The following is a 16,011-nucleotide window of genomic DNA, read 5'->3' as shown; positions in this document are numbered from 1 at the left end:
GTCCCCAAATGGGAGGAGACTTTCTATAATGGAACAGATTTTCACAGCCGCCTTTTTGCTCTCTTCCCCTTCTCTCCCTCCCTCTCTTTCTCACTCTCTCTTTGACTGACAGGAATTGATGCTTCACCGTCTCCTCTCACGTTTCACTACCTGTACTTTTTCCTCTTCCGCTCAAACCTAATCCATCATTACTTTGTGTTCCATTTACTCTCCACCGCCGTACCTTGTCCCGCCTCTAATTGGCCACATCAGCCCCTTTGTGAGGCAGCAAATTATTTAAATTTTTATGAAATAATTGGAAGTTTTTGGGCATATTTTTGCAAAACATCCTGGCAGCTGCAAGTCTTCAGCTGAGTTTGCTCATAACTGTTGGCAGCACAAAATGCAGGTGTGAATGTCTGCATATATGGTACAGTTCCTGGTGTGTGTACGTGCGTACGTGCCCGCCCCCCTGGGCTCAATCTGCCTACCTCATACCTTTGACTGTCTGGTAATAAATGTGTGAATTGATCCGTATCCTGAGTCCCTACGGGTAGACTCGACACTGGGGTTTGCATGACACACACACACACACACACACACACACACACACACACACATACACACACACACACACAGACACACTAGAAACAAAATTGAGAAAGCCTAATCTATTTAGATTGTTCTTCATCTTTTTCACACTTGGAAAAATACTTTATGATTTTCTCATTATGTGCAGTGTGTATTTTTCCATCTTTAGACCTGTGTATTTGACAAAAGCGACTTGATTAATCATCCAGTATTTTTAGAATCAGGGTTCGGGTTTGGTCATTTAAGACCATTACTTAAAAATACCTGTTTTTCATTTAAACTGCAACATATTTGCATGCATACATCTTTTGTGATATTGATTGTCATCATCAGAGCATTGTGTTACTTGTGCTTCCTGATGTGTGCATGTGCAAGTGTATTATTTTAATATTAAAATAGTTGATATTTTATTGTCATTTTTCATAATTCCACAGATTGAACAAGTTTACAGTGTGACACAATGTGAGGAGCTCAAGGTAATCTTTTGGTGAAGTATTTATTACCACATTTTTCAGTCACAGCATTTGAATGGATTTATAATCTAAAATCAAATAATAATAATAATAATGTGAAGGATGGATATTTTTCAATATAAGCGAAAATACATTTATAGACAAACCATTATTGCCTTAATAATTAGAGGGGCAAAAAAGATGGCTGGTATTATGGACAATATACATTACTCCTGCATTTTGTGACTCAGGCCATTGTGAAGAAGAGAGTCTTTTAAACACACTTACATCTACAGATCATTGATATTCTACTGGCCTATCAAGATCATATGCCTAATATCTTGCCTAGTTAACGAATGTTAATAAATTGCAGCTGGAAATGCAATTTAGTGTCGGGGAGGAATGGGTCACCACGATCAGGTGAAAATGAAATGCTGCACTTTTCTCCGATTGTAAATTGAGCCTCTGAAATCTGATAAATGCATTGTGTTAGATGTTCTTTTTTTATTTTTTTGGATATACTGCCCTTCTAACATATATGCCGATTGAGCAATGGAAGCAAGATCAATATGGAAACATGCTGCGGTGTAGCAATAGGACATGAATCACAATTGAAATACTGGTATCGGTAGCCACTGGCAGAATATGCTGAGCCCTCTGCTTGAGTCAAACCTTGTGCGTGCAGATGTTTTGCACTACATTAAGTTTGTTTGGTGCCGTCTTAGTGCACAGTGTTACTTTGGACAAGGCATCGCCTGCTGCTACCTTCATTTTAAAATACCTGCTCTGACATGACACAGTGGAAGTGGTCAGAATTTAAAAGAGGACGTTGAAACTTTTACTGCACAGGGATCAGTATGAAGGTTTAGTGTGGAGGACATTGCATCCTAGCGTCATGTCTCCTCGCTCTGCCTCAAAATAACCTTGTTATAAAACAATATATTCACAAGTTTTATATCCTATATATTTAAACAAACATTCTCATTTCAACTTTGATGGGCACCATTTAATCTGTCGGCCACAGTCTGGTCATCCATGTCAATCATATGCAGATCATATTTTTGTCTTTTTCATTGTGTCTCTCCATCCTTTGCCTCTGCATTTTTCTCATTCCCCTTTCTCTTAGCTGTGCATTCTGGCTCTGTTGAATAATTCAGTTTGAGTTGCAGGCAAGTTTGGACGTGTGCGCGTTAGGTGTGTGTCTTTGAGTGAGTGTGTGCGCGCGTGTGTTGTGGTGGTTGGGGGGGGGGGTGCAGTGACGTGGGGCAAATCTATTTTTGGCATTCGGATACATGGAGAGAAAGAGAGAGAGAGTCTGTGATGGATTGATTTTTTTTGTGTTCTTTGGTCATGTGCTGCGGCTGTTACCATCGCGCACGCAGACACGCATGTACATATACGCACGTACATATACGCACGTACATATATGCACACTTTTGGCAACAGAAGCAGGTGGGCGCACATAGTTGAATCAGCAAGTATTGTCAGGTCTAAAAACACGTTCATACCAACACACCTGCACTGCTTTCCTGTGCTCAAAATGTCACATACTTTGCACGGATACGCTGATGCACATACTCACACACACACACTCACACACACACACACATACACACACACACACACTTGCACACGCCAGCGTCAGCATCTTGTACAAAATGACAGCCTGGCTGTATGTGGGTGAAAAGCGAGAGGCAGAGACAGGGCTGGGATAGAGACACAACATATGCCATATGGAATAACCAGCGCGGAGGAGAGGGCGACTGTAACGCCTATACACACAGACTGATGCTGAATCAGAATGAGGGAGGCCAAGCAGGGCTAAACTGGCCTTCAGGCGCTCCCATTTGTTCGGCAACGCAGCCAAACATGGCGCTAAAGTGGAATAAATGTAAACTCATCATATTTTTCGCAGCCTTTTGGAAATGCATTTGGTACGGGCTCTCCTCAGATCGTATTTTCATCCTAGTTGTGGTCCTGCTTTTGGTCAAAGCAACATTTATTCATTTAATATCGTTGACAGTCCTGCGCAGTGGAGGCATTCACTGCCAAACGAGTGTACTAAATTATATATATCCTTTTTCTTAATGAGACATTTGGGAAATTGACTCCATTTTGTATCGCAGAAAAATAGATTGAACATTTTTGGAGGAGTGATGCATACCCCGCCTGTTGTTATGGGGTACTCTATATACACTATATATATATATAATTTTAGTCCTGTCACGTTTCATAATGATGTAAAAAAGAATTACATAACATCCAAAATTTGTTTGTAACCTTTTTTGTGTTTTGTGTCGTTGCTTCATTACAGAGCTGTGTGCTGCACTCTTTTACCCTCTCTCACTCTCTCTCTCGCTCACAAACACATCTGACTCTCGTCATAGTCAGACTGAGGGTACGGTCGAATTGTCGAATTTGCTTAGGAAGTTTCCTAAATCTTGATCTGACCTGGAAGTATTGAATCGGCAGCCATGATAAGAGCTGTTTGAATTCTCTAAATGCATAGGAAAGGGTCTTATGGCTACTGATTATCAAAATAATTAGAGCGGTTTCAACCACAGCGCCTGATCCCATTCATTTAATCAAACCAGTGCTTCTGAGGGAAGAGTGACAAGAAAATGAAGTCATCATTCGGGCTGTTCTGCCACTGCTCTGCTGCATAATGTAACAGGACAGAGGGAGGGGGAAGGAGGGGGAAGGAGTGAAGGATATAAATAAATGGAAGAGGAAAAAAAATGGAGTTTGCAAAGTTGAAAGTTAAGCTTCTTCCTATTTTATTCTTCTGTTGATCTTCCTTTTCTTAATGTAATACTTACTGTACATTACATAGTACCCACCTCAGACAACACGCACTTGGTAACAAGAGAAAGAGAAGGGGGAAAGAAATTGGAAATGTATAATTGTGTCCTTGTTGTTGTGGCTCCATTAGTTTTTATAACTGCAAAGCCAGACTCGTCACAGTTTATAGATTATAATGCAATGTTCACTATTATCGATCCACGGCTTTTCGCAGCAAACAGTGTGGAAACGGTAAACGAATAACAAATCTGGTTTATTAGAAAATAAAGCGAGTTAGTTACCGAGTGAGAAAGGCCTGTGTCATTATGCTTCGTCTTATTAATAGGAAGGCTGGCACCTTCCCAAAGGGGAGCAGCTGGTCTGGACTCCACTGGCAGACGAGTATAGTGAAGTCTGGTGTTGGTGTTTGAGTATAGCACATTTTCATCAGAGCCCGACCGATTTATCGGTTGGCTGATTATATCGTCGAGGTGATTCTTTCACAGACATATCGTATCGGCGTTCATGTGCCAATGTGACCACCTTTACAGAATGATCGATGTAGATTAGATGTGCAATTATGTCATTCTTGATTTCTCGCACGAAATAACCGCTGTTTTCTTTCAAATACGGACCTCAGTGACGTCAGGAGAATCTTGCGTCATGCAAAATTTTTGCTCGAGTGCAACTCGTGTGTGGTGTTTTGCGTGTATTTGGGTCTATGCATTGAATTTGTGTGTAATACCATCGCCTAAAAAAGTTCCTTCACGTTTTGTCTAAATTCCCCTTTGATGATTTGCACATGTGCCTTTGTGTTGATGCTGAAACATTTCAGTTGTGTCCATATATGAAAGCAGATGAGGGCTGCAGTGGTTTTATACAAGCGACACAAATACATACTATGTGACAGTATGATTTACCACTCTCCTATATTCCTCTTGTCCCCCCTCCCATTGTACACTGTCTGTGTGTGTGTGTGTGTGTGTGTGTGTGTGTGTGTGTGTGTGTGTGTGTGTGTATGTGTGTGCGTGTGCATGCGTGTGTGTTCTGCCACTAACCTACTTTTGACGGAGCATATACACCAGCTCAGGAGAAGAAAATACCGCAATACTTTTACACCGCTCAGTCATTTTCTCGGTTTATTCCTCATTCAGCACTCCTGGGCTCTTCGTCTCTGCCCTTCCCTCTTGCTCGCTGTTGTTTCCCTCTCTCTCTCTCTCTCTCTCTCTCCCTCTCTCTCTCTCTCTGCTGTTGATGTCCTCCCGTTTCTCTCTTTTTCATTCCTCACCACTCTCTTATTTCAATCATTCTGTGCCCACAGGACAGTTTCTTTCCATCACTCTTTCTCCATCTCTCTTTTCCCACTGTCCTGCAGTCTTTCATTTAGTCTTTCATATATTTCCCGACTATGCAACCTTATTTTTTTCGTCCCCTCTCATACTCTCATACTCTTTCGGTCTGTCCGTGCCCTCGTGCATTTGCTGACGCTGCATCTCTTGCACTCTCGCTCTCTCTAACTCTCTCGCTCTCTCTCTCTCTCATTTGATATTGGAGGGAGGTGGCATGATAGGGATTGGGATGATTGATGGACGTGCTCAGTGAGAAAAGCGTATACAGTAGACTGAGGAAAGATGGGAAGGAAGGGTCCAAGAAAAGGGTAGAAGGAAAAAAAAAGAGAAAATGGCAGAGGGGGAGGAAGATGCGAAAAAAAAAAGAATGAGCTAGAGATAAACAGATAGAGGAATATATATGAAGGTGTGGGGATTAGGGAAGTGGAGATGTATAGAAGGAAGAGAGAGAGAGAGAGAGGTGAGGCTTAACGGGTCAGAGAGAGAGAAATACGGCAGTGAGGACCAGGCAGGGGCTTTACGAAGGAGGAGGAGGAGAAAAGGTAGATGGGGAGTGAAGACTGTATGGAGCGGAGACGGACAAGGTTAAGAAAAGGCCAGTGCAAGTGTGCATATGTGCGTGTGCTTGTGTCATTTGGCTCTGGTGGTTTACTTTAAGGGCCTCACTTCCCTCTTTCTTGGCGAGACCTCTCCGTCTACGACCTCGTGCTGTCCCCATTACAGTGTGTATATATACACAGGTACACACACACACACACACACACACACACACCTGCCCAGATAATAAAAAGCAAGCATATGCAGAACGGCGGGTAGAGTGAGTAACACAAGGGAAGCAAAAGAGGGAGAGAGAGCGAGACTGAGGACAAGGAAAACATTAGAAAGATGAAGGGAGAGAGATGATGAGAGAGCATCATATTTTCATCTCTCTCTTTTTCACACACCCCAGATTCTTCCTCTTTTTTTTTTGGAGCTATAACATTGAGGACAGCAGAAGAGAAGATTCATAATTGAAGGGTTTATGGCACAGAGTGAGTCATATGCTGAATTTTGAATATATGTGTATGCGTGTGCACAGGGGGCTTCTTGTGAATATTTCACACACTTCTATAGCTGCGTAAGTCAGCGTATACTTATGGATTCAAGAGGTTTGGCACAAGAAGTATGGCACAGCCACGGAACATCAGGTCAATCTAGGTCCCATCCAGACTTCCTATATTTGGAATTATTTTTATTGTCTCATCTTCCTCTCCGTTCCTCTGCTCTTTCTTCCCCTGCCTTCCCTCATCGTCTCATCTGTCCTTTACTCAGCTCTTAACCTCCATCCTCTATCAACGTTTCCTCTTTCCTCTCGCCCGTCAATGGCGACTGACCTAATTTATTTTATTTGCCATTGTATGCTTTTACTTGCATTTGGCGATCCTAAATCTGGAACCTGTTTGCCCCTTTGTCTATCAAACTGCTGTCATTTTCCTGAACCTTTCCGGGCGGGCAGTACATGAAAAGGCAAATGTTGGTCCGAACATTTTCCGGAACTTTTCCTGCCAGCCCGCCCCGTGAGCCCATGTGAGAACACAGGAAAAGGATTCACTGCGAGCCAGTAGGCGCTCGCCCCTCGGCTGAATGTTCTGGAAATGTTGTTGCTGTTCTCAACCCAACACATACACTCATGCATATACAAGCATACATGTACACACTCTTACATTCATACACACACATAGTTGTGGGGGGGGGGGTTCTCCCAAAGGAAGCGAGCTAGTAGGGAAAAGGTGAAGGCGAGGAGAAAGAACCGAGCAGGAGAAGAAAAGTGGCATCGATATTCCTCTTTTACATGCCGTCAGTATCCGTACTTCATGTACTTCATAGTCATCATTAAGGGGAGAGGTCCTCTTTTTTTCCCCTTTATTTATCCTTTTTCTTCCTCTGTCCATCCTCCCCTCTCTTATGATCCCTCATTCATCTCCGTCACACACATTTTGCACTTGCAATCGTCCTCTCACTCTCGCTCCTCTTTTAAATCTCACTATTTATATTGTGACCTTAACCAGACGGAGGGGATTGATTTAAAAAGACACTGCCTTTGTGTGTGTGTGTGTGTGTGTGTGTGTGTGTGTGTGTGTGTGTGTGCGCACGTGCGCACATTAGACAATGTGACAAACAATATTAGATGAACAATGAGATACTCCCTCCGTCGTCTCTCCTTCTCTCTCTCTCTGTCTCTCTCAGTGAACTAGCCCTTAGACGTTATATGTACATAAAGCCAAACGGTGATGTCACAATAAATCTCACTCGGTCTCCAGGCTCGCTATCACACGCTAACACTTTCATAACGCCTGTGTCTGGTTCTGTGTGTGAGTGTTTATTTGTTTTGTTTGTCGGTGTGGGTGGTGTGTTACCAGAACATACACTTAGCCGAACATGTTTAACTGACTCATAAATGATTGTGTGTGTGCGTGGTTGCGTGCGTGCGTGCGTGTAAACAGTGAGAGACCAGACATCCCTTTGAGCTGTAGTTCTTCTGCCTGTCTAACCTGAGTAAAACAGGGTAGTATCGTATTAATTGTTGGCGAACTCTGTCACATAATTAGATTTTTAAATCCTTTAAATGTTCACTTATTGATGCTTAGTGTTGAGGTTGTATTTATGTGGAAATAATGTTTTTCAACTATTTTGGGTCCTATATATGTCCTCACCCTATAAAAAGTTTGCAGAGATGATAGAAAGTATTGTAGGGAGGAGAAAATTGATATATATATATATATATATATATATATATATATATATATATATATATTGATAGTAACTAGAAATAATGATTCTATATTGCAGATCTGTGTAGTATAGATACTGTTGACAGTAGTGACTTACTGTATGTACATGCTTAATTAAAACCCTGTCATTTAGCTTTTTGACCAACAAATATTTGTGAATGAAGGGATAGGATTAGCTTGATCAATCAACCGTAGCTTAAGAATAAAATATTGCAATATGTCGTTTTGGAAAGTTATTAAGGAGGGGCTCATGATTAAGATATTCGGGGGGAAAAAAGTACTTGCCAAGGTGTATATTTCTTTTTTACTGTTTAGATCAATGTTTTAAGAAGTGTTTGATCCTTGACTGACCTTCCTCACTCCATTTGAGTGGATGATTCTAGCCACCATCATTGCCAACTGCATCGTCCTGGCTCTGGAACAACATTTGCCCGATGGAGACAAGACGCCGCTGTCTGAGCGCCTGGTAAGTCAAAAGAAGACACGGTGCTCTGTTCGTGTCGTGTGTGAACATGGTTTTGAATCCAGGTGACAGTCCAGAGATTTTACTGGAGTGGAGACGCATATACCTAAGAGAGGCAGTTGAGTTTTCTTCACCTTGAAAATAAAGTAATGAATTCATCAAAATGAACTCATTTTGACAATACTTTGTGAGAAAGACAAAGTAGATTTTTTTACCCTCCCATCTCTGTGTACACTGAAATAACTGCCTACTTTAAGTTGACTTCTGATATCTATCTCAATTTGCTTCCTTTGCCCGCTCCCCCTCTCCGCTCAGGATGACACAGAGCCGTACTTCATAGGGATCTTCTGTTTTGAGTCTGGAATAAAGATCCTGGCACTAGGATTCGCTTTCCACAAGAACTCGTACCTGAGGAACGGATGGAACGTCATGGACTTTGTGGTGGTGCTCACAGGGTGAGTGACACGAGCCAAACACACAACTATTACAGTGCACACGCACATGTTGTGTGCCTGCCTGAAAGCGTCAGATGTGGTTTTCCCTCAGTGTGTGTGTGTGTGTGTGTGTTTGTGCGTTCCCTGCTCCTTTGCCCTAATGAATGGCCCCACTCTGTGCAAGGCAGCAGTCGGATCACAGAGCAGAACTGCAGGTAGCCAGCTACCCGGGTAGTGAACAAATGTCACCATAATATACACAGAGACAGGAGGTGAGGGGTCACAGAGGGAACATACATGAGAAAGAAGATGGGGGGGGGGGGGGGGGGGGGATCATTGGTGTAGAAAAAAAATAGCTTAATTTAATCAGAGTTATTGTGCGTAACCACTTTAATTATAGTTTGAGCGATATAATGTCAGAGTGTAACGGAATGAAACTAATAAACTGCTTCTCATGGTGACCGAGAGAACTCTGTATTATCTTGAAATTCAGTAGAGCTAACAACAAAAGAATCAGATGCATAAAGTGTCTCAGTTACAGAAGCCGAAGGCAGCGACAGTGTACGAATATAATCACTATTAACAAAGAGTAATAGAACAAAATGCAATACATAAATGTATGATTGCAGGAAAATTCAGCAACAGTCATGTCAACCAAAATGATGTGACTGTCACTGGAAGCAGTGATGAATTTTGACTCACGTTTAGATCGATATATATATATTTTTTTATATATATATCTTTTTTAATTTTATTTTATTCATCTGGTGTTTGTGTTAGCTTAGTTGGCTTTGTGTTATCTGTTCGCCGTACTTTTTTCCAATTGTCCTAATAACTGTATTTGTCACTAAATAACTACAGAGGATAAAAGTATGGCGTCCTGATGCCCAGGTTATTAAAATGAAACCAAACATTACATGTTTATCTGTAAAGGTTATGAAGATATTATGAGTGAAACACATACACCTTGCAGAATTTAGCTACGAATGATAACAACTAAGCAAATTTGAAAAGTAATAATGTTATGGCATTGCAGCATTGAAGGCATTTGACAAGGGCAGAGGAGAGAGACGATCTCCGAGGAGGGGACTTAAGTATGTCCGGGGTAAAATTCCCGACTTCAAGCAATAGTGAGGTCTGGTTCCTTCCTCTTTGAACAACTGATATCCTCTGGCTCACTTGCAGTTTCATAATGAACCATAAAAATTTCCCATTCATTGATTTATTTGTGGCCACTGCCTCAATATCAACGTTGACTGCTACATATTGATTTTTCTTTTACTATTTCAAATGAATAAAAAATATAAAACATAAAGCTGCATGCAGCACATTGATTCGCTAAGCCTCTCGTTGCCCTCAGCCTCTCTATCTCTCTCTCTCAAAATCAAACGTCATTTGGACTTTGCAAACAGAAACGATGTATGTCTGTATTTGCATGCAGTGAGATCCAATCATCCATTCATAAGTGGTCTCTCGAGACACTGGCAAAGTCAGAGCTGTTTACTTGTGATCGGATCCCACGGGACGGATGTTAATTCCAGGTATGAACATCAGTCCCAGTCTGGTACCTGGTCTGAGCAGTGAATGGTCTTCAAAAGGCATGGCGTGTAAAGTGGTATCTTTTGGGAGGTTGCCTGGAACGCTACACGCCTCAGGAATATCGGAAAACAAGTAAGGGAGGGACAGAATTGATTGACAGCAGTAAAATAACACCAACATAAAATGGTGATTGTGCCACCACAACATTAAAGCTCAATAAAATGTTGATGAGGAGGGAAATGGGGAAGAAATGGGATGCGGCGTGAGGACTGTTACGGAAAGGGTTTCACTGCGCGAGAATTAAGACCCATGATAGGATCAGCATGAAAGAATTACTATCACAGATTAGATTATAGGTCGTAGAAAAGGACCAGAGTAACTGGATGGTATAAAGGAGTGACAGAAATAAAGCATCTGATCTTAATGATTGCGTGTACTCAAATGCAGGTTTATATTATATATCCATTATGTCTGTTAATGCGTCCGCCCATTATGACTGTAATGTGAGCTTCCTTTCATATGTATGGGGCCACAGAGTATAATCTGCTGTAAAATGTCTGTGAAGGTCAGACCAAACATGAAGCAAATGTTGGCATCGCGCTACTCGCGCGAGTGTGGCCGCAGAATCATTTGTGTTTACTTGCCTTACTCACACGGGCAAAACAATGATTCTCTCCTGCATTTCTGATAAAACGCCAGTAGTCGGACGCGGACGTCCATTACGTCGGAAGAATCTCAGCGCCGATTGTGCTTTCGCAACATTGTGTCACGTGACTCTTTCGCTTATGAGTTCAAATAGCAGAATAAATGAATGACGCCAATTCCACGTCACATTGGTTCTGTCCATTAAAACGGAGACATACAATAAATCACTGCATTTCGTCACATACAAGTCCTGTAGTAAAACTGTGTGTACTGGCACAGATTGTAATGTTGAGGTCATTGCCTGTGTGCATGTGGTGATTTGGAGAGCTTCATGGGTTACATAAACCCTGCGAATCTTTGCTGACAAAGCAGCAACAGAGTGACTGAAAGAGAGAGGGAGGATGAGTGTCAGCGAGACAGCAGGAGAAGCAGAGAGAGGTAGAGCGGGAGGAAGTGAAGCAGTCCTTCAAAACTTCCAGTAAACGCCTGGTCTCACACGATCCCCCATGACGCAGCAGTTACAGCTTTGCTGGCGTTGTGGTGAAGATGTTGCTCCTATACATGCAAGTCAAATATTTTCTGTCCAGATGACATTAAAGCCACTTCCTGTGTTAGATTCAGGACATAGAGGGTCATCATCCATCTAGCTTGTTTTGTCAAAGACAAATACATTGGTAAAAACGAGGCAGGAAGGAGGAAGAGGACATAAATAAGAAAGGCAGAGAAGAAGAATTGAGTTTGATGAAATCATAATGAGTACAACGAGCTCCACTCTGATTCGCGGACCAAATTTTGAGCCTTTCTGACAAAAATCTGACTCCTGAACCTGAAAAAGTTGGTTCAGAGCTGGCACCAAAACATTGCTAGTTCTTTAGTGCGAATGGGGATGACAAATGTTGGCGTGTCGTAGTCGGTGCAAGGCTTTTGTTTCTTTCTTTTTTTATACATACCCTACACCTTCTTTTTTAGAAGTTGGCACATGCTAATTTTTTTGGAAAGTGCAAAAAAAATAATTTATATACATATTATTTATATATAATGGAAGAACAGTATATCATCTTGCTACTATTGTTTACTTTCATTGTGTCCTCCTTTGATGACATGTCCATGATAACAATGTCTCTGCTCAAAACTGGTGGAAACGCAGGACGGTTCGCTAGATGGAAAAACCTAAAAACAAAACTAAACTTAACTTTACCCTTACTTTGAAACATGTCTGCACCTTCTGTAAGCAGTTTTGGAGAAATATTGTTTGTTGTAATTTTTTGACTGCACTGGTCGGGAGTGAAACCCACAGCCCAGGAGACCGACGCGCTAACCACCCGGTCGCTAGTACGTCCCATAGTGTGTCGGGGATCTGTGGTGCAGCCCGCACCATTTATTTTTGTTTTCAATTGACAGAGCCGAATAATTTATTTTTTCAGGGCACACAGAACTGACAGCTAGCGGACCTTGAAGAAATATGCCCTGAATTTTACAAAAAAAAAATAATTGTTTACTGCCCCTTTAACTTTTAATTATTTACATTATGGAGACTTCCTTTTGTACATGAGGTACCTGTGTAAGCAGATTTAGGGTCCCCATACAATGAGTAATACCTAGAACACACACACACACACACACACACACACACACACAGAGTCTTTGTTGAGCCCTCTATGAATAGCCGTTGTGTTTTTAGCCGTGCGGCGCTTTGAAGATGAAAGGTTACCTGGCCTTTCCACACACCTCTTGCCACAAACTTTGATAGCACACTGACCAGAGCACGCACACACACATTTCCACTTCAAACATTCCTTCCTGTTTCCGACTCACCCCTTAGTGCACTTGCAGGCGCTCTCTTCAACACATACAAAGACGAACACAAATGGCACTTAACATGTACTGATAGATTGGCCATTCACTCTACATCCTTGTTGGATTTCAGTGGATTTGCATCCACCCATGCTCCTGTGCACCAGCGTGTGAGAGAGTGTGTGTGCGCGCGTGTTGACCTATTTGTTGTTGTAAATTACCCGAGTGACTTGGCAGTGGGGATAAGCTGGTTGTTTTTTATGCCCGCTATTGATTATTAGTCCAATTACCCTTAGTTTATAGCTGTTCTTGCTTTTCATCCTCCCCTCTGTGCCTCCTCCTCGTTTACTTGTTCATGTGTTTTTGAATTGGTTGTGAAGAGGAGGAAGAATGCTGCGACCTGCCTGTCAGTGAACTGGAAATCAACAACAACAGAATTTAATTGGCAAAATCTTTCAATGAATGTTACTAACAATGCTCTTTCACTTTACATGATGTTATTATGAGAGCGCATTCAAGATAATGCAGATACATTAAATATGAAATAGTTGGTAGCAGATGAAAGCAAAGAGGCAAGAAATGCTGAGAGTTTGGAGGAGAGATGGAGCAGGTTGGTCAGTGATGTGGACAAAGATAATTAGCCACATTTCGCTGAAGTCAGCGGGAAAGCAGACGGAGGGAGCGGACCAAAAAAAGATTGTGTTTGTATAATGTGTTGGATTCCTGAGAGGACGGGCCAGTGGGGAGATTGTGTAACAGCAATGTTGCTTAATGTGATTCCCAGGAATCATGCGTGTTCCTCAGGATAACATGCAGGTCTGTGTGTGTTTAGTCTGGAGTGTATAAGATGTGGTGAAGACAGCATCTCTCTCCCTGACAAGAAAAAAAAAATGCTTTCCATTGGATGCTCCAAATGACCTACTTTCCAGTGTGCATACGTGAAAAAAATATTCAGACTTGATATGTTTGATCTCCAACCACAACCAGAAGTGTGTGGTACCGATGTGTGCGTCTGTATGGTTTTTATCATCTGCGTTTGGCTGTGTGTGTGTGTGTGTGTGTGTACATGCGTGTTTGTCTTGACGTGCGATACATTTACATTAAAAGAGAGAAGAGCAGGGGAGGAAAACAATCAATCAGGCTCCTCCCTTGGCCCTGTTACCAAGGTGATACAGAGATTCTATCAATGAGCCAAGGTCTCTGTTGCCATGGAAACACTTATGAATGAGAAAGGATCCAGTCACCGTGGAGACGGTGTGAATGAGGAACTGCCTCGTCGCAGTGACACTGACTGTTTGTGCCAGCGGATGCTGTTGAGAAACTGATTCCTTCATCACTCTCTTCATCATCACTATTACCATCGTCATCATTGTCATCATCGCCATTGTTACTTGAGGGTTTTACTCAAGTGGATACTGTGTTGCATACCCACACACAAAGAGGTACTCGTTTACCTTGTTTGTGTATGTGTGTGTTACTGTACTCTGTATTACCAGGTGGAAATGCAGATTATTCCTTTTTGACATGCATTCACGCCCATTCACCTCCATTTAAAGCATAAATATTTTTCCTTTAAGCTTGATACTGTTTTGAAAAGAAAACAACTTGCTAATCATTGTCTTGTCTGTCTCTGTCTGGATTTTGCTACTTGTTCATTCTTTTCTTTTTTAATTCTCTTTTCTTTCCACTGTTTATATTCATTGCTTTTCTTTTTCCCCTTGTGTACCACATACTGTAATTTGGCCTCTTTTCCTCTATCACCTTCCCCCTCTCCCTTTAATGCCGTCCTCAATTGCATCAATGCAGCTTTCCTCTAGGCTAATGTGGTCTTGAGCAAAGCATTAAGTCCTTATACCTTTGTGGGTGTTGTTGTGTAGCTGAGCCTGCACTCTAACATCCCTCCGAAATGAGAGTTCTCAGCAATATTTTGCTCTTAAAAATATCACTTTGCATTTATCTAAACGCAACATTTCGCAGAGTAATACAATACATGCATGCATCCAGCGTGAATAGACAGAAAGCTACTACATGCCTGTTAGTAGCATAACAGTCAAAGCAATATGTAAATCATTCTGAAATTCATTTGTATCAGGCGATACTGTAAGTGATGGGACAATAATGTGATTATTAAATATTATCAAGATAACATTTTTTGTACTAAAATCAATTTAATGTTTTTTTGATAAAAATCTTAAGAGACTTTTATTGCAAAAATAATACCCTATCTAAAATGAAAAATATCATCTTTAATCTTTTCCTTTTTTCTTTTAAATCTCGGCTCTACGTTAACACTCGGTGCAAAGCGGCGCCAAACACAAGTCTTTTTGCTAGTTTCATACCGATGCAGTTGACATTTAACCGTTCAGCTCCCACATTGTTTAAATAGCAAATGCACTTGCACCCATCTGAGCACCCATTGGCCTGTGGTCAGGCACGTTGTTGGAGAATTGCTGTCTTGAGGCAATGAAAAGCAATTGCGTGGTTGACCAAACAAACCTGGTCTGAAGTCAGCGGTGCAGTATTTCACTGTGATTTTTTAAGTCTCTGTGAAACGGAGTACTTGATTCCGCATATTAACGTGTTTCCAGGAAAGCAACAAAGCCATGGGGGGAAATTGACGTGGATGCGACGGAGGAAGATGACGACCACGATCAAATTGTTTTTGGAGTGAGTCCGACTTTGTTCGAGCCAAGGTCCTACCCCAGCAGCAGTGCATTTTCATCGGACACCAAATTAGTAAACGCTTCTGAGTGCGTGATTAGTCATGAAACTTTTGGAACCGTTTACACAAAGAGAAAAGACAAGGATTTTCAAGTTAACTACTATGATATTGTTTTTTGTTTTTTTTTTACATACATTTGGCATATACAAGGGATCTGGGATTAAAAGTGGCCTTTAAGGGACTCATCATCATGATAGTAGGATGTGCCTGCATAGACGACACGTATGCACTCTGCCCGTTACACACAGATGGTCTGCTTGCATGCTTTACCTTCTGTTTCCTCTGCTGCAGAGAAGCGATCTCTCTTACTAATGCACCATCATAGCAATCAACCAAGGTGCAAGCGCGTCTGGCTCTTAAAGGGAATGAGAGACGGCACGCAGGTTGGGTTATTGCATGTTGCACACAAAACACAGCCATTAATTAAGAGACTAAGTACAATCCTTTTGACCCAAATGGATCCGGACACGCCCTGAATTCACCATATGCTT

The 16,011-nt window shown here is 41.7% G+C and overlaps 1 protein-coding gene across 22 annotated transcripts in view; it reads left to right on the top strand.

Moving 5' to 3' along the window:
* The window catches only part of cacna1aa (calcium channel, voltage-dependent, P/Q type, alpha 1A subunit, a), a 78,049-nt gene that overhangs the window by 8,450 nt on the left and 53,588 nt on the right, over window positions 1-16,011 (top strand). For all 22 annotated transcript variants that reach the window (XM_047328183.1, XM_047328200.1, XM_047328201.1 and 19 more), the window contains 2 exons: window positions 8,284-8,389; window positions 8,702-8,841. In XM_047328183.1, coding sequence (XP_047184139.1) covers window positions 8,284-8,389; window positions 8,702-8,841 — 246 coding nt within the window. The remainder of the gene's footprint in view (window positions 1-8,283; window positions 8,390-8,701; window positions 8,842-16,011) is intronic.

Source organism: Scophthalmus maximus, chromosome 17, assembly GCF_022379125.1.
Source record: "Scophthalmus maximus strain ysfricsl-2021 chromosome 17, ASM2237912v1, whole genome shotgun sequence".
Classification (NCBI taxonomy): Eukaryota; Metazoa; Chordata; class Actinopteri; order Pleuronectiformes; family Scophthalmidae; genus Scophthalmus; species Scophthalmus maximus.
This window is presented reverse-complemented; position numbering and strand designations above follow the sequence as displayed.